The following is a 24,094-nucleotide window of genomic DNA, read 5'->3' as shown; positions in this document are numbered from 1 at the left end:
AATTTAAAAATGGGCACAGAAGACACACAAATGGCTAATAGGTATATGAAAAAAAATGTTCTACATCACTAATCATCAGGGAAATGCTCATCAAAACCACAATGAGATACCTGTTAGGATGGCCATTATCAACAAACAAACAAACAACAAAAAACAGAAAATAAGAAGTGTTGGCAAAGAAATGGAGAAATTGCAGTCTTTGCGCACTGTTGGTGGGAATAAAATGGTGCAGCCGCTAGGGAAAACAGTGTGGGATTTCCTCAAAAATTATAAACATAATTCCCAAATGACCTAACAATTCCACTTCTGGGTATTTATTCAAAAGAACTGGAAACAGGATCTGGAAAAGATATTTGTGCTCCCATTTTCATTGCAGCGTTATTCATATCAGTCAAGAGACAGAAACATCCTAAACATTCATTAGTGAATGAATGGATAAAGAGACTGTGATATATACATAAAATAGAATACTATTCGGCCTTAAAACACAAGGAAATCTGGCATATGCTACAACCCAGATAAACCCGGAGGACACGATGCTGAGTGAGATAAGCCGGTTGCAGAAAGACACATACTGCATGATTCCACTTACTTGAGATTTCTAAAGGAGTCAAACTCATAGAAGTGGAAAGTGGAATGCTGGTTGCCAGGGGCTGGGGAAGAGGGAAATGAAGAGCTGCCGCTCAGTGGGCATAGAATTTTAGTCATGCAAAACGAAGAAGTTCTAGAAATCTGCTGTACACCAATGTGCACAGAGCTAACAGTACTGTACTGTGCATTTACAAATTTGCTAAGACGGTAGATGTCATATTATGTGATTTTTTGCCAAAATAAAAAATAACAATAATAAAGCAGTTAAACTTCTAAGTCCTTTATCGTATGATCAATCTCACTTCTGAATTAGGTTATTCACATATACCTTCATTCTTCCACAATAGAAAATTGTGTTTAAATTGTATAGATGCTACTTGGATTGTGTCTTGTTGAGCAATTATTACAAACTCTTGACCTTTTAATTTCATTAAGTTTATAGCTGTCTACAAGTCCATCTACAGCTACTCTCCTCACCAAATGTCTGCAATATCCACCCAATACCAAAAGAATGAGAACTTTTCTTTCTCCATATTCTATAGGGGCACACTTGTAATTTTACTAAGGCTAAGGAAAACACAGATAGAAATGAACAATAATTTCTATTAGATAAATCTCTTCCTAAAGGATCTTGACAAATTCTAGATTAGGGGAAGAAATAAAACTGTATCTAATCAACTTAATACTACCTAATTAACATATTTATATTCCTTAAACTTTTAAATATAATAAATAAAATATAGGTTTAAAATGTTTTAAAAATATAAAATAAAATGTAAAATGACTTAAAGATAAAGGTATGTTAAAAGGAATCCTAAATCATCTGAGAGATCATGTGAGATTCATTACTGAAATATTTTAAAATACTAGCCAAATCCGAATCATCCTTTAAAATGAAGGGTCCAAGGAGCCTTCCTCCCGCAGCGTGCAGCTCAGGTTAGGCGTCTCTCGCAGAACTGCTGCAGCGTCCTTCAAGGATGAGATTTACTTCCTAACCAAGTGATACTGTCTGCGCAATGCCCCAGAGGCTCAGCTATTCCTGTGTGTGTAGTCTGTGCTTCCTTTCCTGTGGCCATAACATCTGGCACGGTGCCTTTCACCTGTTTCAGCTGTATGTGACTCACTCATTCATACAGCTACTATTTATTAAGCACTTAATTTACATCGGATTCAGAATGCCATGAGGGAAAACCCAACTCCAATCCCACAAGAGTTTATACTCCAGTGTGGAAAATGCCAAATGAACCGATGATTATAGGAGTAAGACACAAACCCAAGATCAAATGAGACATTTACCATGGTGGAGTTCTGGGAGATGAGGAAGTCTTTAAGTAGGAGGTGGCTTAGGAGCTGAATCCTACATAGGAGATAGGATTTAGCCAGGAGGCCATTATGAGCATTCTGGCTGGAGTAAGAGGCAGGAGGCAAGCATTTGGTGGTGGCAGGAGCTAAATGAAGTGGAGGCGAAAAGCTAGGCTGTAGGGGTAATAGCTAGAGAAAAGGCTCAGGGAAGAGACAAGAAAAAAATCTTGAAATGACATAATGGAAAGGAGATTAGCCTTTATCCCCAAAATAAGCAGAGTAAGATCATATTCAAAAGCCACTTAACAGCAGAATGGCTAGAGAACTAAGGAGATATAAGAATAAAGGCAAGAGGCGAATTAGGAGGCATTTCAACAATTCCGACAAAAGATGAGCCTCCCTGGACTAGGGGATTCACTGCAAAATGCAAGATTCCGAGAAGGCAGCAGGAGAAAGGAAGGAAGGAATGAGATGAGAATGCCCTGCATAGTTCTGGCTTGGGCTACCGATGATCTATGTGTGGTACCATCCATTGAACTAGAAATGTTTACAGGGAAATGAATAAATGGGCCCACGAACATGTGGGAAAAAATGGCTAAATTATTTTTTTGCATGTGGGCAATATTTTAGCCAAGAACTGTATACGTACACACACATATAGAAAATATATTCTGTCTAGAATCTCAGAAAATTTTACCAGGAACCAAGAGATTAATGCTTTAGGTCACGAAAAGAACCTTATTTCAATTTTAAAGGTAAAGTGAGCGAAACAAGTGTTGAAAGGAATGTAAAGTTTCTAGTATTCAGACTCCATGCATACTGAAACCGGCCTTCCATCCTTAAAATGTCCACACAAATGTGCATCCCTGGACAGGGATATTCTGCACACACACACTGTATGTGTACTAGCACTGAAAACTTTTAAATTTATGAATATAGACAGCACCTGTCTTCATGTGTGAATACACATACACTTTTATGTAACAAAGAAGATTCTAATCTTCAGAAGGCCCTTTATTTTTAGGTATCGTTTTATTTTGTATTTCCCTTAGTTTTATTATGTTACTTGACTTTTTATTGGGGGCAGATTTACTGGACAATATTAGGATTGATGGTTGGTGAAGTACTAGGTAAGCGAAAAGGTCATAGGACTACAGAAAAACTAATTTAAGAGAAAATGTGAATAAAGACCAGTGACTGTACCAGGAGAAGAGTTAAATGAAGCAGTTTAGAAATCAAAAAGGAAAGTAGTCCTAAGATGAGATCAAATAGAAAAAAATACATTTAGAAAATGAGAGTCACAAGAAAAACAAGAAAGGAGAGAAAGAGAACAATAGTACATATTACCGATTTACGAACAGAAGAATACCCACTCCAACTCGGACACCCTAGAGAAGATCTCCTTCAAAAGCAAACTGCTAATTACCGGCATGAAGGGACGATGGAGACCATAATGATGACCTCTTCTCTGCCTTTGCTTGGGGGAGAATCCTGACCGTATGTAGGATGCAAGGCATTATAATGGCAGGCAGGTAAAGTAGCATTAGCGGTGTCCTTTTAGATGCCTTAATGCTAGAAAGATCTGGATGCTGTGGGAAGGACGCAGGACTGGCCTTTGGGAAGGACTGTCCAGAAACCTATTCAATCCCAGGGTTGGGCAGCTCTCCCTTTATTTCCCTTCCTTCTCCTTTCTGGGATGTGGTCTGGCAATGGATGACGGGGTTTTATGTCAGAAGAGTGCCAAGGTTGTAAAGGATCATATTCTTTCTTTATATTAACAGTACATAAGGAGATCTTTCTTGCCTGCTTCTAAAAGAACAAGAAATGGCAATGAAAATAATTCTAAACTAAAGAAACTTAACTTCATTCCATCACCTTAAAAACACAACTTTATTTCTATATGGAGCTTTTTCATGATTAGTATGCACCGACTGTACAATGAATAATTCAGGTTTCCCATACAAATCTAATTTATATATTTGGCATATATAAATAGATAAATACAATAATTGATTACAAGTTGTTTACCAGCTAGAAAGTCTCATAAAAATAGCAGTTTATATTGTTTTAAGGGAATTAAAAATGCATATATTTTAATGCTATTCATCTTCTGATAGATAAAAATGCATTTCCTATATTATTAATGGAAAGACAACAATATTTGCAGTCTGCCTACTATTACCTGCCTATTAGAAACCTGCCCTCTTGGACTCAGGGCTCCACTTATCACAGACCATAAAAGCTACAACCTTAAATATTTAAGTGTGAACCAGGTCGGTGTTCCTTTCAAGATTAAACTCTAAAGGAATACCTCTATAAAATGCAGATCCAAAAGAGCTTTGAGGGTAAACTGATAAGAAGTAAAGAGTTGGAGTAGTGTAACCAAATACCTCTGATTGGCTCGATTCATCGGCAATTTCTAACAAAAGAAAACAATAAGACAAACTCCAAAGGACTATGCAGTTTTATAACTCTCTCCTTTCTGTATTAAGACCAAGACACACCAGATCTCATTTTATAAACCCCTATCCTCTTCCTAGATGGTTCTCAAATGAGTCATCTCTTTACACTTCTATGTACAGTTATCAATCTTTCACAGTATTCCATTAAAGTTCTTGGAGCCACTGGTAAACCTACTGTATCAGGATAACTTAAGTTTATTTGCCCTATATTTCTACCCATATCATTAGTGCTTCTCATTGTAAAGAAATGAAGAACGTTAAATTCGTAACTGTATACGAGGCTCAAGGCTCAAAGCTAAGGGCTTTAAACACACACACACACACACACACACACACACACACACACACACGCTGGCTGAGAGGGAGAGAGAGAAAGAAACAAAAAGCAAGAGACAGAAAAAAAGAGAGAAAGGGAGGGACTTGTTTGGTGGGCATTAAAAAGTCCAAGATAGAAAAAAAAGCCATTCTTAAAGATTCTGTGAACTAAAATTTTACATAGTTTCATCTTTTAAATACATATTTATATGTCTTAGCTCTCTCTTAGTTTCATCATGCAAATAAATAAGCAACTTTCTTATACTGCTTTAAAAACACAAGATATCTTTCTCATTGATGATGGTATCATCATGAACATGGTTTTACTGTATTAACAAACCAATGTATACATTGTTACTACATTTCAAATAAGAAAATAGCCTGTTTATGTATTTACATAAATAAGCCCTAAGTGAAACCTATATGTATATTCCCATTAATAACTTAAATATTTAAGAGCTATAGGCTGAAAACTATAATGTCGTAAGTTTGATTACTTTTCTGATTCCTACTGACTGACTTTCCTACAATTCAGTGTTGTAAATGCATCTCCAGTATGTTTTTTAAGTGATATATATATATATATGACATATATATATACATATATATACACATACATACACACATGTATTTAGAGAGACAAACAAAATGGCTTTCTATGTAAACTATTTACTTAGTTGCTATTAATCACACAATCTTCCCCCAAATCACCTACTTTCAAAGTTAAAAATATCATATACCTAATACTGCCAGAAACTATCCAAGAATCACTCATTTCTCTTGTCAATAGTGGTGCCATTTACTTACAAATACATCTCTCCTGTGGAAATTTAGATTTAAAATAATAAATACCACACTAACACATGTAATTTACATACATAGATGAACAAAAATTTGGGGAAAAGCTGTGCTAACCAAAGTTAAACCTATTTCTTTGATATGTGCTATGTCAAAGGATTTGGCTATGCAGGAGGTGAATAGAATGTGCAGCATTTCCAATTTGAAAGCAGACTCTTTTTTCTTTTTTGGACCAATAAGTCACTTATTAAGAACTTCCTTAATATCTTTTTCATAACTTTATCCAGTAGCAAAACATACGGTAACTCACGAGCAACATGGTTAGAACTCCTTTTTTGCAACAAAGTTATAAATCCCAACTAATAAAATTTTAATTTATATATCATTAATGGTGGTACTTGCAAGAAAAAGATCATTCAGTCCTCAACTCTGAAGTTGAAATAAAGGATATTTTTTCTATCTTGGCAAGAAAACTCAACATTTGACAAGAAATCCTGCAACTATTTAATAACAACCATCAAACAATTGTGCTTTTTGCTATTTTACTTAAGTTAAAAGGAAAAAAAAACCATACTATCCCTGCTTAAATTTGATTTCTAGCAATTTGTTTTTAATTATATCAATGGGTGTTCCAGCGTTCTCTCATTTCATTTTATGATTACTGACTTTGAACTGAATACGTCACTTGCCAGCATGGAGAGACACAAGTAAACAGTTCAGTGAATTGTGGCTTATTCATCTGGAAGAACACAATCAGGCATAATTATGGTTCTGTTTTTGTATGGTGCAATACCTGGACATCTATACAGCTTTCTTGCCTGTGCAATATCTCCTTTGCTTAAACGGGTTCGCTGACCGATTGCAGGACGTATGCCATTATCATCACGAGAGGGGAGAATAGTATCCAGAAACATCCCCCTGAAAAAAATCAGAAGCAAGCCACACATAAGTCACCAAATTAAGACACATACATTCCTTACAAGTATAAGATTATCTTTTTTCAAACTTATGTCAGTTAAAGGGAAAATACATCAGTGCTGAGCTTCAAATAGTGTGCCAGACTTTCAAAACATGCTTATCAAGGTAGGAAAAAAAAGTTGTGTTAAATTGTATACCTAGCATGAAGTCAATGATGAAATTCACTTTTACTTAGAAATAATTTTAAAAATCTATAATTCTATATAGTCCCCCACCAAGTATACCATGGCTTTTGTTTTAGGCTTTTAAGCAAATCTAAGAACCTCTTGGATTATTAAGTTGTAAAACAATTACACCTCATGGAAGTCTATTTTTTTAAGGACAACCTACAACACATATTTTTGAGGTTACTAAAATTGCAAAAGCCAAACAAAATACATGTAATTTTTTAGTTAAATTATTAATTTAATCTATGTATTCTTAGATGTCCAAGTATTATAGTATGTTAAAAGAACAAGAAAAAACAGAGTATCAAATTTTAAAAAGAACAGTTTAAAGCAAAATAGTTTTTTGATACACACAAACACACACACACAAAGAAAATAAAATGTTCATGGTAAAATTAAGAAGAAAAAAACTAGCAATAGCAAAGCCCTAACAATGCTAAGCTAGAGATACCGAGTTGTGAGACACCCAAGGTTTTAATACCATCTTTCTTAATCTTCAAAACTAAAAATTCTGAATATAATGGACTAAAGATGTTTTGCAATGAATATCAACACTTGCAAGTCTCAAGGAAGAACTGAACTTAAAAGTTAAATGGACTGGGAAACTATTCCAGTGGTAAGAAGGATGAGAATTTCAAAAAAAAAAAAAAAGAGAGAGAGAGAGAGAGAAGCTTTCTATAAAAATATTTGAAATTAAGAAATACAATTGTAAAAAAAATCTTTTAAATTAGAATGAAAGGCATGATACTCCTTTCCAAAATTTTAATGAATAAATTGTATTTAGACTACAGGTTAAAAGAATATTCCATCTCTATTTATTCCTCCCTTTAGGAAATATTTCCTAAGCACTGTTGTAGGTCTGGATTTATAGCCATTAATAAAAGAAACACTATGATTCTCACATTTTAATGTAGGGCAAGAGACATTAAACAAAAGACTGAGTACTGAGATAGTGACAAGTGCTATGGAGAAAAAGAAGTGAGGATGGACACTGATTATCCAAAGATGGGGTAGCTTTTAAATAGAGTGATCAAAGAACTCACTTGGAAATTGACATTTTGGCCAAACATGAAGGAAGTGAGGGTGAGGGCACTGTGAGTAAATGGTAGTAGAGAATTCCAGAAAGAAAGAACAGGAAATTGAACTGCTCAGAGATAGGAGGATCCTTGAAGTGTTTGAGTGTAACACAGAGAATGTGACTTTTAGCCTGAGGAAAACTGTTACTAGCTGGAAGATGGTAAACAGAGGAGTGACATGATCTATGAGTGCTTTATGACTAACCTCTCCGGCTCCTACATAAGGGTAGTGATCTTTAGATAAAACCTGGATAACACAAATAAAGAATGGAACTCTTTACAAATCTAAGTATCTACAGAACTCCACATGCATATTGCTTGAGATAAAGGGAGGGAGGGGGACTCACGTAATGACTTACAGGAGTAGACCAGAAAAAATGAGAGGTTGCTCATATTTAAGAAAATGTAACTCCAGCTAGGTCCATGCAATTGAAGGAGAAGTTGAGCTATAAAATAGGGTAGTATTGAGAAAAGCCATTCTTCAACTATGCTTCATGAATCAACAGATATATTAAGTAGGTAAGCCCAAATTAATGGTTACCATTTCTGTAGTACTTCAGTACCAACAAAATATTAATTATTTTCTAATTCTAAAAACAGATTTATAATCTTTAAAAGGTTAATTTTTCCAGTTTTCAAAACGGTTCAATTTAAAAAGGTGAAGGACATCTTGACATAGATATATTCAAACTCAGACAATAGAACGATGAATTTTGACTCCTTCTCTCTCCTGAGGTAACTTCTCTTCCATTCAGAAGGGGGTCAGTCGCCCTTTGTTTTATTCTTCCTTTGTAATCAGGAAGTTAACAATTCTCTCCCTCCACATCCAAGGCATTAAGCAGCACAGGCTCTTCCTGAATATCCTCAGTGAAGCACTATCAGTAGTCCAGAGACAGATTACAAAAGGCTTCACTTACTAGTCTTCATTTGTTCTACCTACATTTGAAGAGTGCATTAGCTATATTTTTTTTAAAAACTTTGTAAAATTTTGCAATTCTTTCATTAAAGAAAAATAGGCAATCCCAGTTAGCAGGCCTCTACGTTACAAATTACCCGTGCATATAAAGGCCACATATATCTAGCCCTATTCTTCCTAAAAGTAAGTACCTAAATCTGCCGATGGGCCACATCCATGAAGACAACTAAAACTTTTTATAGACTCCCTGGGTTCAGAATAGAAGAAAATATAAAATTTCAAATATTTGCCTTAACAGAATGAAGAACAAAAATGACATGTTCATCTAATTGACATAGAAAGAGCATTTGACAGAATTCAAACATTTTTCATGATAAAAACTTTCAACTGGGAATAGAAGGAGATTGTCTCCACATAATAAAGACCATAAATAAAGACCATAAATGAAAGGTCTACAGCAAATATCATATTCAGTGCTGAAAAACTGAAAGTTTTTCATCTAAGGTCAAGAACAAGGCAAAAATGCCTGTTCTCACTGTTTCTATTCAACATAGTATTGAGAATTGTAGCCAGAGCAATGAGGCAAGAAAAAGGCAAGAAAAAGAACTAAAAGATATCTAAATAGGAAAGAAAGAATTAAAATCATCACTCTTTGCAGATCATGTAATCTTATGCGTAGAAAACCCTAAAGAGTCCACAAAAAAAAGTGGGAATTAATAAACAAAATAGCAAAGTTGTGGAATTCAAAATCAACACACAAAAATCAGTTGTGGTTTCATACAATAGCAATGAACAATCTGATAAGGAAATTAAGAAAAATAATTCCATTTAGAATAGCATTAAAAGGAGTAAAGCACTTAGGAATAAACCCAACCAAAAAGGTGAAAGATTTGTACACTAAAAATTGCAAAACATTGCTGAAAGAAATTAAAGAAGACACAAATCAATGGAAAGACATTCCATTGCTTATGGATTAGACAACTTAGTTTGTTAAGATGTCCACACTACTCAAAATGATCTATGGTTCCAGCACAATCTCTATCAAAATCCCAGCGGCATTTATTGCAGAAATTAAAAAGTCCTAAAATTCATATGGAATCTCACAGAACCTCAAATAGCCAAAAAATTTTGAAAAAGAACAAAGTTGGAGGACTCACACATCCTGGTTTCAAAACACATTACACAGCTAAAGTAATCAAAACAGTGTGATACTGGTATAAAGATAGACCGACAGACCGATGGAATAGAATAGGAATCTCAGAAATAAACCTTAGTGAATATAGCAAATCATCTTCAACAAGGGTGCCAAAACCACTTAACAGGAAAAAAACAATCTTTTCAACAAATGATATTGGGGAAAATTGAATATCCATGAGCAAAAGAATGAAGTTAGATGATTATTTAAGCTATGTACAAAAATTAACTCAAACCAGTTTAAGACCTAAACACAAACCCCAAAACTATAAAATTCTTACATGACAACATAGAGGAAAAGCTTCATGACATTGGATCTGGCAATGATTTCTTGGATATGACACCAAAGCACAATTAACAAAGGCAAAATAGGTAAGTGGAACTACATCAAATTAAAAAGCTACTATGCAGCAAAGATGAAAAAAAAAGAAAATATTTGCAAATTACATATGTAAGGAGACCGAATATATACAGAAATACTACAATTCAACAAAAAATTAAATAATCTTACTTTAAAACAGGCAAAAGAATTGAACAGACATTTCTCCAAAGATGATATACAAATGGCCAGAAAGCATATGAAAAATGCTCAACATCATTAATCATCAGAGAATGCAAATCAAAACCACAATAAAACATCGTGTCCTACCAATTAGGATGGCTACTATTTAAAAAAAAAGGAAAAGGAAAAAAAAGAAACAGAAAATAATACATGTTGGTAAGGATATGGAATAATTAGAAGCCTTGCGCACTGCTGTGGGATTGTGAAATGGTGCAGCTACTACAGAAAACATCATGGAGTTTCTTCAAAAAATTAAAAATAGAACTACCATATGGTCCAGCAATCCCACTTCTGGGTATATATGCAAAATAATAGAAAACAGGGTCTGGGAAAGATATTTGCATACCCATATTCATAGCAGCACTATACACAATAGCCAACAAATGGAAGCAATTCAAATGTCCATCAATGGATGAATGGATAAACAAAATATGGCATATACCTACAATGGAATATTATTCAGCCTTAAAACAGAAGGAAATCCTGTCACATGCTGCAACCTTGACGACACTGTGCTAAGTGAAATAAGCCAGGCACAAAAGACAAATATTTTATGATTCTATTTAAGGAGGTATCTAAAATATCTAAAACCAGATTCACAGAACCACAAAGTAGAATAGTTACCAAGTGCTGCCAAGAGGGGAAAATGAGGCACTGTTGTTTAATGGGCATGGGCATAGGGTTTCAGTTTTGCAAGATGAAAAAGTTGTGAATATCTGTTTCACAATCATGTGAATATACTTAACATTACTACACTATACACTTAGAAATAGTTAAGATTGCAAATTTTATGTTGTGTGTTTTTAACCACACATGCACACACAAAACTTCAAATACTTTGAAGGTGGTGGCTAAGAACTGTGCCAAATATTTTATCTCCTGGAATTCAGTTATTTAAATATATGTACAAGTTAATAAACACCCTCTTTAATGATCAACAATATAATAATGTTGGTTGGGTCAACTCTTCTAACAGGTAGGTATAGTTACTTTCACTCTAAGAATATAAGTTCATTAGGAAAACTGAATAGGATAATTTTGAAACAGTAAGACAAAGTAATAGGTAAAGGCTGCTTGGCATGCAGCACCTTGGTGGAGGGGGTGGGGATGATGGACTGCAGGTAGCAAGAGCAGAATGATTTATGGAAAAGAAGGAAAAGAAACAATTTAAACATGTAAAAGAAATACAGAATGAGGGGAAATATATATTTTAAATTTTGGTATAGATTCATCATGTATCATAGACAGAAAGAATGAATGATCTTCTCTACTTTCCACTACCTCCTGTGTTCCAAAGAATCAAAAGTCAGTTTAGTTCTAAATAATTCAGTAGTATATGAGAGGTGCCTTGGCTGAACTGGGACCCAAATCCCATTTGTTACATGTTTCTACAGAAAACTCAATTCCAAGCATTGACCTTAAAAAAAGTTTTATAGCTCTTTAAGATTAATCTCAGGCCAAATTTATGGCTGTATTTCTAACAAAACTTCAATTCCAGAAACAATAAGTATATGGGTCGTTATTATATTTAAACAAATATGTATACACACACACACACATATATATGTACTTCAGTAGAAAATAATTATTAAATATCATTAATAGTTACATTAAATACAGTTAACTCTCAATTTTTTCAATAATACAGCTTTGTCTTTGTAAAAAAGTATAATTGAAAAATGTATTCAAGTATTAGGAGTTCACTGACATATTTTTCTTTACTTTTTATCAGGAATTTTTTTAGGGGGCGCCTGGCTTTCTCAGTAGGTAGAGCACATGACTCTTCATCTCAGGGTTGTAGGTTCAAGCCCCACTGTGGGTATAGAGATCATTTTTAAAAATAATAAAATCTTTTTTTTTAAAGTTTTAAAGAGTGGGTATTAATTTGAATTTTTTTATCTTCTTTCCAACCTTGCCTTTAGAAACAGATGTTCGATGAATTGTGAAATGGACATAAATGGGCAAAAAAAAAATGAGTTGGAATGGACAGGAGTGTAAAATAGGCATAAAAATGGAAAGGGGATGACTTCAATGGTTTGACAGATCCAAACTCCTTACCTGGGAACTATTTGCCTGATGACATCATCTTTAGAATAAAGTAACTGAAACCCAAATTTATTACGTTCTTTAAAAATAGCATTCATCCGTAGGACAAGAAAGAGAAGAAGAAAGGGGGGATAAACAGAAGGGGGAATAAACCATGAGAGACTATGGACTCTGGGAAACAAACTGAGGGCTTCTGGGCAGGGGGGAGGGAAATGAGATAGGCTGGAGATGGCTATTAAGGAGGGCACGTATTGCATGGTGCACTGGGTGTTATACGCAAGTAATGAATCATGGAACTTAACATCAAAAACTAGGGATGCACTGTATGGTGACTAACATAATATAATACAAAAATATTATTATTAAAAATAGCATTCAATTTTTAATGAAATGAACTTAAGATTAATAAGTTGTGAAATTCGAAATTATATGAAGTAAAATATCTTCATAATATGTTTTTTGGGAATTAAATTGGCATAACTAGTGCTTGAGTAGTAGAAAATACCGAGTAGAAAACAGCAGTCACATAGACAGTAGACATTCCAGCTCAACAGCCAAGTACCCTATTTGATTTGTGAAGGCCTAATTTTCATTAAATAATGCTAAGCCAATTTAATATGCCGATTAGTTTAATAATCATTTTAGTTGGACTTTTTAAAGTGATTTAGGAATGCAAAATAGTTTAAATAATTCATACCATTTTAATTTTCACTCTGAATTTATGCATCTGATCGGAAGTGTGAAAGTATCTTTTTAAAACCTCAAATGCTAGTGTTGGATATAAATACCAGTCAGGTATTCTTGACTTAATGGCAACAGTATTTGAAAGCGGTTCTAGTTCTAATGTTAAACATAGCTTTGTCAGGAGTCACACAGAGGAAAGGATTTAAAAGTCGAAAGGAATTAAAAGTCAAAAGGTATAACCTGAGACTCCAACCTTGAGAAGGTGTTCCTGGCATAGTGCATGATACTGTCAAAGTCGTATCTTTCTCCAAGTGAGTTCACTTCTCCAGGCTCCATCTTTAGAAAGTTGTACTCTTGACCTAAGAATCAGTCACAAACATTTCAGAAGCGTTTTCACCCACAGAGAAAAGAAGAGAAGAGCCCCTCCTTGGCGTGCACGTGCTCTTGACGAAAGGCTGGTTGCAGCTATCTGCGAACACCCAGCTACGTGCAAAGGTATGCCTCCGGTCCTACTGTTTTCACTTCGTATCACATTGAAAAAGTAATACTGAATTTGATCAACAAATTAATTTTCCAAAGAAAAAGCTGGATGACCACAAGCATACTCTGGGTTTTTTTCCATTTATACATTTTACGTTCTTATAATATTTGTTTCTCTAAAATCTCGCTGCTTTTTTTTCAGTACTGCAGGAAGATCATAAAAAAGCTACATCTTTATCTAATGAGTCCCCACCTTTCTCTTATGACTACATTTGTCAAGATCAACAAAAAATCACCTTTGTATTTGCTTTAGAGTCTTTCTATGAAACACTGAGAAAACATAAAAGCAGTATTTGTACGGACATGCAACACTGCAGGCTTTGGCTGTGCGGCTTGGTCACTAACGGTAAAACACCAGCAGCAGAGTTCATTCGGAACGGAGACAAGATTCTCTCTGATGAATCTATTCCAACCTCCATTTGGAGGGCTTTTTGATCAAGAAGAATGTGCTTCAGAACTTAACAATGTATTTATTCTTGTTTTACTTTTCATAACTGTCAAAATGTCAAAACTTCTGGACATTTTCATTTTAGCGGGTTTCTCAACTGGCTATTTATAACTGTATTGCTATACTGTTTCTTGAAATCTGAAAATAACAGACTTCTCTATGTTGATCTATGGCAATGGTTCCAGAAACAGAGAATTCCCTCAGAATTCAGGCCTCAGTGACTCCGTTTTCTCCATCCCAGTAGCTGAAGATGGCTGCGTTTATGTAACTTCAGAAGTTTTGAACGATCCAAATGTAAAGATGAGTTCTCAGAATTTCAAATTCAAGGTTGCAACTCAGAATGGAACTATTACAACACTCCTCTAACCAGGTTTCTATTCCAACTGCCATATGACTATGAAAAACACAAATATTACATTAATGAAAAATTTTCCAAAAGACTAAAGAAATTGAGTGATACCAGAGCATAGTATCTCTGCGAGAAGGAAATCCAGTATACTCACGTGAGCATTAAGGATTGAAGAATCATCCCGAAGCTACAGAACCCAAGTCCCAGGCTAAAGTGTTTTAGTCTACCTTTCAATGACTTCACACATTAATGAACTAACCAGCCTGTACGCTGGAGTATGTGTTCCCCAAACCTCTGATGTATCTGTCTGTATTATAACCATTTTCAGGAAAAATCCTGCATTCTTGCCAATCTCTTCTAAAAGCAACCATTAACAACATTCTTCTCCATAAGGAAGAACAAGTATATTTTAACATATCCAATTCTAAGGTGAGATTTTTATAAAGCTATGGAGCTGATTTTATGGACATTAATCTATAACCCACTGGAGATTTCAACTTCAAGCACAATATGGGAAGATACTCTCTAGTTAAAGCAACATGTTTTATGAAAATTTCCAAAAGTGGGCCTTTAAAACAATTTCAGTCATATACTTTGAGGCCTTAACATGAAGATGACTCATTGTTTGGTGCTAAATAAAAACAATATGGCCATACGTGGTCCAAATAAAGAAAACTGAACTTGTTTTATGAAAAAAGGGAGGAGGATCAGAGATATAGAGCACCAGGGGAACTTACCCTAAACAATTAAAAAAAAAAAAAAGATGATAAGCCGTCTTCTTGAAGGAGTAGTCTAAAATGGATTAAAGTAATCCGATCTTTACACCAATTTGGTTCCTACTGTAGCTACTAATTTTGCATATAATATGTGAGGCTAAAGTCTGCACTTATTAGACATTGCCCTTGAATTACAGTTGATCTTAAGTTTCTGAGCCAGAGCAAGCCATAAATTTGTTGAAGATTAACCTCCAACATGACATGACCTCTTTCATACTAGAATTGCCCTGTGACAGTAGTTCCAAATACTCAGGAAATCTCACACAATAATTCTTTCTTTTCTATTGGCCTTAATGTTGAGTCACCCAAGGTATGAATAGCCATAATTGCTAAGCACCATGTTAAGTATTATATATTTATATCCTACTTATATATTTCTTGCTTAAGTACATATTTATGTTAAAATGGAGTCCTATTATTAAGAGCAAGGATCATTCTTGAAAGTTACTTCCTTTATAAGATGTTTTCTCCATGTAATAAAAGAAACCTAATAACTATGGTTAACAGCAAACTTCTACTCATTTAATTGGTAGTTGAAATCATTTTCAGAAATATTATTTCCGCTTTATTTCTTTCCTAATGATATACAGTAAGATGAACTTTGATAGCTGGCTCAGGCATTTGAGTCTCCTATATTGGAACTAAACATTTTCTGTATTTCTCTTTGATAATCAGCAACACAAATGATTTCGTCATTTTTTAAACTGATATATACTTGATATACAATATTATATTAGTTTCATGTGTACAACACCACTTGTATACACTGCAAACTGATCACCACAATAATACGTCTAATTACGATCTATCACCATGCAAAGTTAATAAAATATTGTCTGAATTCCCTATGCTGTACATCACATCTCCATGACTTTCTTTTTCTATAACTGGAAGTTTGTACTTCTTGATCCTGTTCACCTATTTCATATTCCCAAGTCCCCTCCCCTCTGGCAACCACCACTCTATTCTCTGTATTTATGAGTCTTAGTTTTATTTTGCTTTATGTGTTCGTTTGTTTTGTTTTTTAGATTCCCCTTAGAACTGAAATCATGTGGCATTTGTCTCTCTTTGTCTGACTTAGTTCACTTAGCATAATACCTTCAAGGCATGATTTCAGTCTTTTTCATGACTGAGTGATATACGTGTGTGTGTGTGTGTGTGTGTGTGTGTGTGTGTGTGTGTGTGTGTGTGATGTCTTCTTTATCCATTCATTTTATTGATGGATACTTGGGTTGTTTTCCCATCTTGACTATTGCTGAGAATGCTGCAATGAACACAGGGATGCATAAGTCTTCTTGAATTGGTGTTTTTGTTTTCTTTGGATAGACAACAAGAAGTAGAATTGCTGGATCATATGGTAGTTCTATTTTTAGTTTATTGAAGAACCTCCATACTGCTTTCTATAGTGGCTGCACCAGTGCATGACGGTTCCCTTTTCTTTACATCTTTGTCAAGATTTGTCATCTCTTGTCTTTTTGATGAAAGCCATTCTAACAAGTGTGAGGTACTATCTCATTGTGGTGTGTGGTTTTTTTTTAAGATTTTATTTATTTATTTGACAGAGATAGAGACAGCCAGCGAGAGAGGGAACACAGGCAGGGGGAGTGGGAGAGGAAGAAGCAGGCTCCCAGCGGAGAAGCCTGATGTGGGACTCGATCCCAGAATGCTGGGATCACGCCCTGAGCCGAAGGCAGACTCTTAACGACTGAACCACCCAGGCGCCCCTCTTTGTGGTTTTGATTTGCATTTCCCTGCATTAATTATTGATGATTAGTGGTGTTGAGCATCTTTATGTGCCTGTTGCCCATCTGTATGCCTTCTTCAGGAAAATGTCTATTCAGAGCCTCTGTCAATTTGTTAATCAGATTATATTGTTGCTATTAATTTGTATGAGTTCTTTATATATTTTGGATATTAACGTCTTGTCAGATATATGATTTGTAAATGTCTTCTCCTATTCAGCAAGTTGCCTTTCATTTCATTTGTGGTTTCTTTCACTATGCAGAAGCTTTTGTACTTTGATGTAGATCCATTTCTTTTTCCTTTTGTTACCCCTGCATTTGCAATCAGATCCAAAAACAAACAAACAAACAAGAAAAACAACAACAACAAAAAATAACACTAAGCCTAATGTCAAGGAGCTTATGCCAATGTTTTTATCTAGGAATTTTATGGTTTCAGGTCTTATATTTGTCTTTAATTATTTTGCGTTAATTTTTGTGTATAGCGTAATAAAGTGGTCCAGTTTCATTCTTTTGCATGTAGCTGTTCAGTTTGCCTAACACCATTTATTGAAGGGACTATCCTCTCCTCACTGTATATTTGTGTTCCTTTTGCTGTAGATTAACTGCTTATATATAGATATATATACACACATATGCAGATAGATATACATATATATCTACATACATATATGTATATATGTGTATATATATACACACACATATAGATAGATAGATAGATAGATAGATAGATAGATAGATAGATAGATAGATATAGGTTTATTTCTGGGCTCTCTATTCTGTTCCACTGATCTATGCGGCTGTTTATAAGCCAATACTATATTGTTTTGATTACTACGGTTTTGTAGTATAGTTTAAAATCAGGAAGTATGGTACTTCTGGTTTGGTTTTCCTTTCTCAAGGTTGCTTTCTGTATTAGAGGTCTATTGTGACTCCATACAAATTTTAGAATTATTTGTTCTTGGTCTGTGAAAAATGCCATTGATTGCATTGAATCTGTATATTCCTTTGGGTAGTATTTAACAATATTTAACAATATTAATTCTTCTAATCAATGAACATGGAATATGTTTTTACTTATCTGTATTGTCTTCAATTTCTTTCATTAGTGACTTATAGTTTTCGGTCTACAGGTCTTTTACCTCCTTAGTTAAATTTATCCCAAGGTATTTTATACCTTCTGATGCAACTGTAAATAGGATTGTTTTCCTGATTTCTCTTTCGGATAACTTATTAGTGTCAGATACACAACATATTTTTATACATTAATTTTGTATCCTGTAAAATTTACTTAATTCATTTATTAGCACTAAAAGTTTTTTGATGGAGCCTTTAAGGTTTTCTACAAATACCATTATGTCATCTATAAATAGTGGCAGTTTTCCTTCCTCCTTTCCAAACTGTATGACTTTTATTTCTTTTTCTGACCTAATTGTTGTAGCTAGAACTTCCAATGCAACTTTGAATAACAGTGGCAAAAGTGTCTTGTTCTGATCTTACAGGAAGAACTTCCAGCTTTCACCATTGAGTATGATACTAGCTGTGGGATGGTCATATATGGTCTCTATTATGTCAGGTACAGTCCCTCTATACCCACTTTGTTAAGAGTTTTATCACAAATGGTTGTTTAATTTTGTCAGTGATTTTTCTGTATCTACAGGATGATCATATGATTTCTGTATTTTGTTATTGTGCTATATCACATTGGTTAACTTGTGCATGTTGAGCCATCCCTGCATCCCTGGAATAAATTCCACTTGATCCCAGTGCATGATCCTTTAAATGTATTGTCAAATTTGGCTTGCTAATATTTTATTGGGGATTTTTGGATCTATATTCATCAAAGATATTGGCCTGCAATTTTCTTTTTTTGTGCGGTGTCCTCATCTGGTTTTAGTATTAGAGTAATCCTGACTTAGTAAAATGAGTTCAGAGGCACTTCCTCCCCTTCAATTTTTTTGGAATAGTTTGAGAAGGATAAGCATTACATGTTCTTTGAATGTTCAGTAGAATTTACCAATGAAGCTTTCTGGTCCTGGGATAAAAGGGTCTTTTAAATTACTGATTCAATCTCCTTATAAGTAATTACTATAATATTCAGATTTTCTATTTCCTTATGATTCAGTCTTGGAAGATTATATGTTTCTAGGAACATAACCAGTTCCTCTATGTTCGCTTATCTATTGTTGTTCATAGTGTCTAATGATCCTTCGAATTGCTGTGGTATCAGTTATAACTTCTTTTTTTTTCTAATAATAATATTTTTTATTATATAATTTTTTTTTAAAGATTTTATTTATTTATTTGACAGAGATAGAGACAGCCAGCGAGAGAGGGAACACAAGCAGGGGGAGTGGGAGAGGAAGAAGCAGGCTCATAGCGGAGGAGCCTGATGTGGGGCTCGATCCCGGAACGCCGGGATCACGCCCTGAGCCGAAGGCAGGCGCTTAACCGCTGTGCCACCCAGGCGCCCCTTATTATATAATGTTAGTCACCATACAGTACATCCCTAGTTTTTGATGTAAAGTTCCATGATTCATTACTTGCGTGTGACACCCATAACTTCTATTTCATTTTTTATTTTATTTATTTGAGTCCTCTCTTTCTCTCTCTCTTTTCTGGGGGGGTGAGTCTAGCTAAAGGTTTATCAATTTTGTTTATCTTTTCAAAGACCCGGATTAGGGGTGCCTGGGTGGCTCAAATGGTTAAGCGTATGCCTTCAGCTCAGGTCATGATCTTCAGGGCCTGGGACCGAGCCCCGCGTCAGGCTCCTGGCTCAGCAGGAAGTCTGCTTCTCCCTCTGCCTCTCCCCCTGCTCATGCTCTCTCTCTGTATCTTTCTGTCTCAAATGAATAAATGAAATCTTAAATAAAAAAAAAAAGACCCAGCTTATAGTTTCATTGATCTTTTCTATTATCTATTAAGTTCTATTTCATTTATTGTTTCCTTCCTTCTACTAACTTTGGATTCATTTTTTTTTCTTTTTCTAGTTCCTTTGGGTGTAAAGTTAGATTGTTTGAGTTTTTTGTTTGTTTGTTTCCTGAAACGGGCCTGTATTGCTATGAACTTAACCTCTTATAATCACTTTTGCTGCAACCCATAGATTTTGGTATATCGTATTTCTATTTTCTTTTGTTTCTGGTTATTTTTCTAATTTCTCTTTTGAATTCTCCAATGACTCAGTGGTTGAGTAACATGTTGTTTAATCTCCACATTTTTGTGTTGTTGTTTTTTTTCAGTTTTCTTCTTGTAATTGATTTCTAGTTTCATGCCATTGTGGTCAGAAAAGACGCTTGATATGATTTCAATCTTCTTGAATTTACTGAGACTTGTTTTGCAACTTAACATTTGATCTATCCTGGAGAATGTTCCATGTGCACTTAGAAGAAGGTGTATTCTGCTGCTTTAGAATGGAATGCTCTATCTTCTAAGTCCTTCTGACCAAATGTGTCATTTAAAGCCAATTCTTTCTTAACTGATTTTGTGTCTGGATGATCTATCCATTGATGAAGTGGGGTCTTAAAGTCCCCTACTACTATTGTATTACTGTTAATTTCTCCCTTTAGGTATGTTAATATTTGTGTATTTAGGTGCTCCTATGTTGGTTACATATACATTCATAAGCGTTATATCTTCTTGCTGTATTGACGCCTTTAACATTTTGCAATGCCCCCCCTTTTTTTTTATCATTTATTAGTCTTTGTTTTAAAATCTATTTTGTCTATGAGTATAGCTAACCAGCTTTCTTTTCATTTGCATTTGCACAGAATATCTTTCTTCCATTCCTTCACTTTCAATCTGTGTGTGTTTAGTTCTTAAGTGAGTCTATTACAGGCAGCATATAGATGTGTATTTTTTAAACTATTCAGCCATTTTATATCTTTTGATTTTAGTATTTAGTCCATTTACATGTAAAGTAATTATTGATAGGTATGTACTTATTGCCATTTTGTTGACCATTTTCTGGCTGTTTTTATAATTCCTCTCTGTTCCTTTCTCCTCTTTCTCTCTATCCTTGTGGTTTGATATCTTTCCTCAGTGTTATTTATATTCCTTTCTCATTTTCTTTTGGATATTCACTATAAGTTTTTGCTTTGTGGTTACCGTGAGGTTCACATATAACATCCCTATGTATTTAATAGTCTATTTGAAGTTGATAGCAACTTAAATTTGAATACATTCCAAAACTACATTTTTACTTCCCCCCCTATTTTGTTTTTGATGTCACATTTTCAATCTTTTTATTTTATGTATCTTTTAACTAATTATTTTAGTTTTAGTTAATTTGACTACCTTTTTCTTTTGACCTTCATACTAGTTTTATCAGTTATTAATCCACTGCCTTTACTACACATTTACCATTTCCACTGACATTTTTACTTTCATATGCTTCATTGTCCTTAATTACCATCATGTCTTTTCTGTTTAAAGAAGTCCTTTTACAGTTTCTTGTGAGGCCAGTTTAATGGTGATGAATTCTTTTAGCTTTTATTTGTCTGAAAAACTCTTTATCACTCCTTTAATCCTGAATGATAGCCTTGTTGGGTAGAGTATTATTGGTCAGAAGTTTTTTGTTTTTTGTTTTCCTTTCAGTACTTTGAATAGGTCATGCCACCCTCTTCTGGCCTGAAAAATTTCTTCTGAAAAATCTGCTGATAGCCTTATGGGATTCCCCATGTATATAACGAGCTTGTTTCTCTGGCTAATTTTAAGATTATCTTATCATATTTAACTTTCAACGTTTTCATTATAATGTGTATTGGTGTAAATATCTTTGGGTTCATCTTGTTTGGAACTCTATAAGCTTCCTGGATCTGGATGTCTGTTTTCATTCCCAGATTAGGGAAGTTTTCATCCATGATTTCTTCAAATAAGTTTTCTGTCCCTTGCTCTCTCTTTTCTCCTTCTAGGACCCCTATATGCAGCTATTATTCTGCTTGATGTTGTCCCATAAGTCCTTAAGGTATCCCACCTTTTTAAATTCCTTTTTCTTTTTGCAACTCTGTGTGTGTTCCATTGCTCTGTCTTCCAGTTCACTAAACCATTTTTCTGCTTTATCCAGTCTCCTGTTGAACCCCTCTAGTGTATTTTTCATTAGTTATTGTATTCTTAAGCTCTGTAACTTCTATTTGGTACTTTCTTATATTTTCTATCTCTTTGTTTAAGTTCTCATTGTATTCACCCATTCTTCTCCCTAGGTCAGTGAGCATCTTTATGATCATTACTTTGAACTCTTTAGCTGGTAGATTACTTACCTCTGTTTCATTAAGGTCATTTTCTAAGGTTTTGTCTTGTCTTTCATTTGAAACAGATGTCTTTGTATCATTTTGCCTGATTCACAGAGCAGCTACCTCTCCCAGTCTTGAAGAATTGGCCTTTTGTAGAATATGATGTGTGAGGCCCAGGAGCATAATCTCCCGGGCTACTAGAGCCAGGCACTCCAGAGGTATCCCCTGAGTGGGGTGCATGTAACTTTTAAGCTGTGGCAGAGCCATGGCTGTGGGACAGAAGAAAGCAAGATGCTTGCCCTGCAGTGGTACAGCTATGGCACAGGAGGAGTGGGGCACTTGCTTAGCTGTCGTAAATCTATGGCTTGGAAGGGCAGGTCTCTTGCCTGGCTGGCTGTGACATGGTTCTGGTGTGATACAGGGTGCTCTCCTAGCTGGCTATGGCATAGCTGGGGCATGGTGAGGTGTGGTACACCTACCTGCACTAGCAGGTTAGAGGGAGATTGCCAAAATAACACCCACTAGTACTGGCATTAGCAAGGTAGAATGAAATTGCAAAAATGCATCTGCCAGTGCTTCTGTCCCTGGAGAGAGTCCCAACATGTTTCTGCCTCTCTAGTGATCACTTTAAGATTAGTAATTGAGTCTGCTTCACATATGAACCAGGTGCTTTCCAAACTGCTGCTTTTGCACTGGGTCCTGGGATGACTGAGTCTACATGCGAGCCCCTTCAGAGCAGGTTCTCTCTTCCCTAGTTGTTTCTTCTCCTGGATATAATCCTTGATGGTCTTATGTTTGAGGGGCTCATCTTTCCAGTACAGGACCCAAAGGTTGAGGTGTCAACCTCTTACTTCTCAGGAGAAAGTGCTGTACTTTTGAGATCTCTTTTGATTATGGGTCATCATGCCTAGAATTGGAGTTTTGGGCAGCAGGTGTGTCTCTACCTCTCTTACCCATCTCGTCATAGCCCTTTTATCCTTTGTTGTGGAGGCACAGTGTTCATCTAGTTATCAGGACTTTTTCAGAGAAATTATTCTCCGTGTAGCAGTAGTTTGTTGTGTCCATGGGAGGAGGTGAGTTCAGGATATTCCTACACTGCCATCTTGAACTACCCTCTCCTCTTCTCCTACTTTATCATTCTTGAAATGATCTCTTCCCCGGGACATCACATTCAGTGATTTTTCTTCTACCTCTTTACCAAACCTTCTTAGTCTTTTGGGGGATTTTCTGCAAAATGTTGCTTAAATATAGCTATTCCCCATTTTCTATCCTCAGCTGTATTTTCATTCTCCCTTCAGTGTTTCCCTAGATAGTCAAATATACAATTAAATGTCTATTTCTAGATATAGCCTAAATTTTAGACTCACTTTTGCTTTGTATAGTAAACATCTCCATTTAAATAATCCAAAGGCTTCTCAAAATCAAGGATATGCTAAATAAAATCATTATTTCTCTATCTTACTCTAAAAACCATGTTGCTTCCTTCATCTGATGGTGCCACCATCCATCCTGTTGCTTAAAAATAAAACCTTGAAGATTTTCCCTCATATGTTAGTGTTCCTCTTAAAATATTTTTGAAAGGTTATTCCCTTTTATTCTTGAATTGCACTTCCTTGACTGAGGACTTAGTCATCTTTTATAAACTACTTATTTAATCTTCTTATAGGTTTCCTTAAGTTCATCTTCCCTACTTCCACTTCCCCATTCTCAGTTAATGATCCCAAAGCTGAAAGAATTATTTTTTCCTTTTTTTAAAATCTGAACTTGTTCTGCTATCAATCCCCGATTATTCTCCAGTAGCTAAAAGATAAAAGCTAAGTTCCCTAGCTTTGTATAGAAGATTCCCTATGATTCAACCTCCTTTGGTAATTACCAACTAATCTCCCACTTGTAACTTACCATGCAACCATAATGAGCAAA

General features: G+C 35.0%; 1 protein-coding gene across 1 annotated transcript in view; it reads right to left on the bottom strand.

Annotated features, from left to right (window-relative positions):
• TLL1 (tolloid like 1) overlaps positions 1-24,094 on the bottom strand; it is a 202,162-nt gene that overhangs the window by 76,320 nt on the left and 101,748 nt on the right. The window contains exons 7-8 of the mRNA XM_045798693.2: positions 13,345-13,450; positions 6,262-6,386 (exon numbers count right to left, since the gene is read on the bottom strand). Of these exons, the coding sequence (XP_045654649.1) occupies positions 6,262-6,386; positions 13,345-13,450 (231 nt within the window). The remainder of the gene's footprint in view (positions 1-6,261; positions 6,387-13,344; positions 13,451-24,094) is intronic.

The sequence above is a fragment of the Ursus americanus genome, chromosome 13, assembly GCF_024610735.1.
Source record: "Ursus americanus isolate L20-20 chromosome 13, mUrsAme1.1.p, whole genome shotgun sequence".
NCBI lineage: Eukaryota > Metazoa > Chordata > Mammalia > Carnivora > Ursidae > Ursus > Ursus americanus.
Note: the sequence above shows the minus strand (reverse complement) of the source record. Positions and strands in the feature narration are given on the sequence as shown.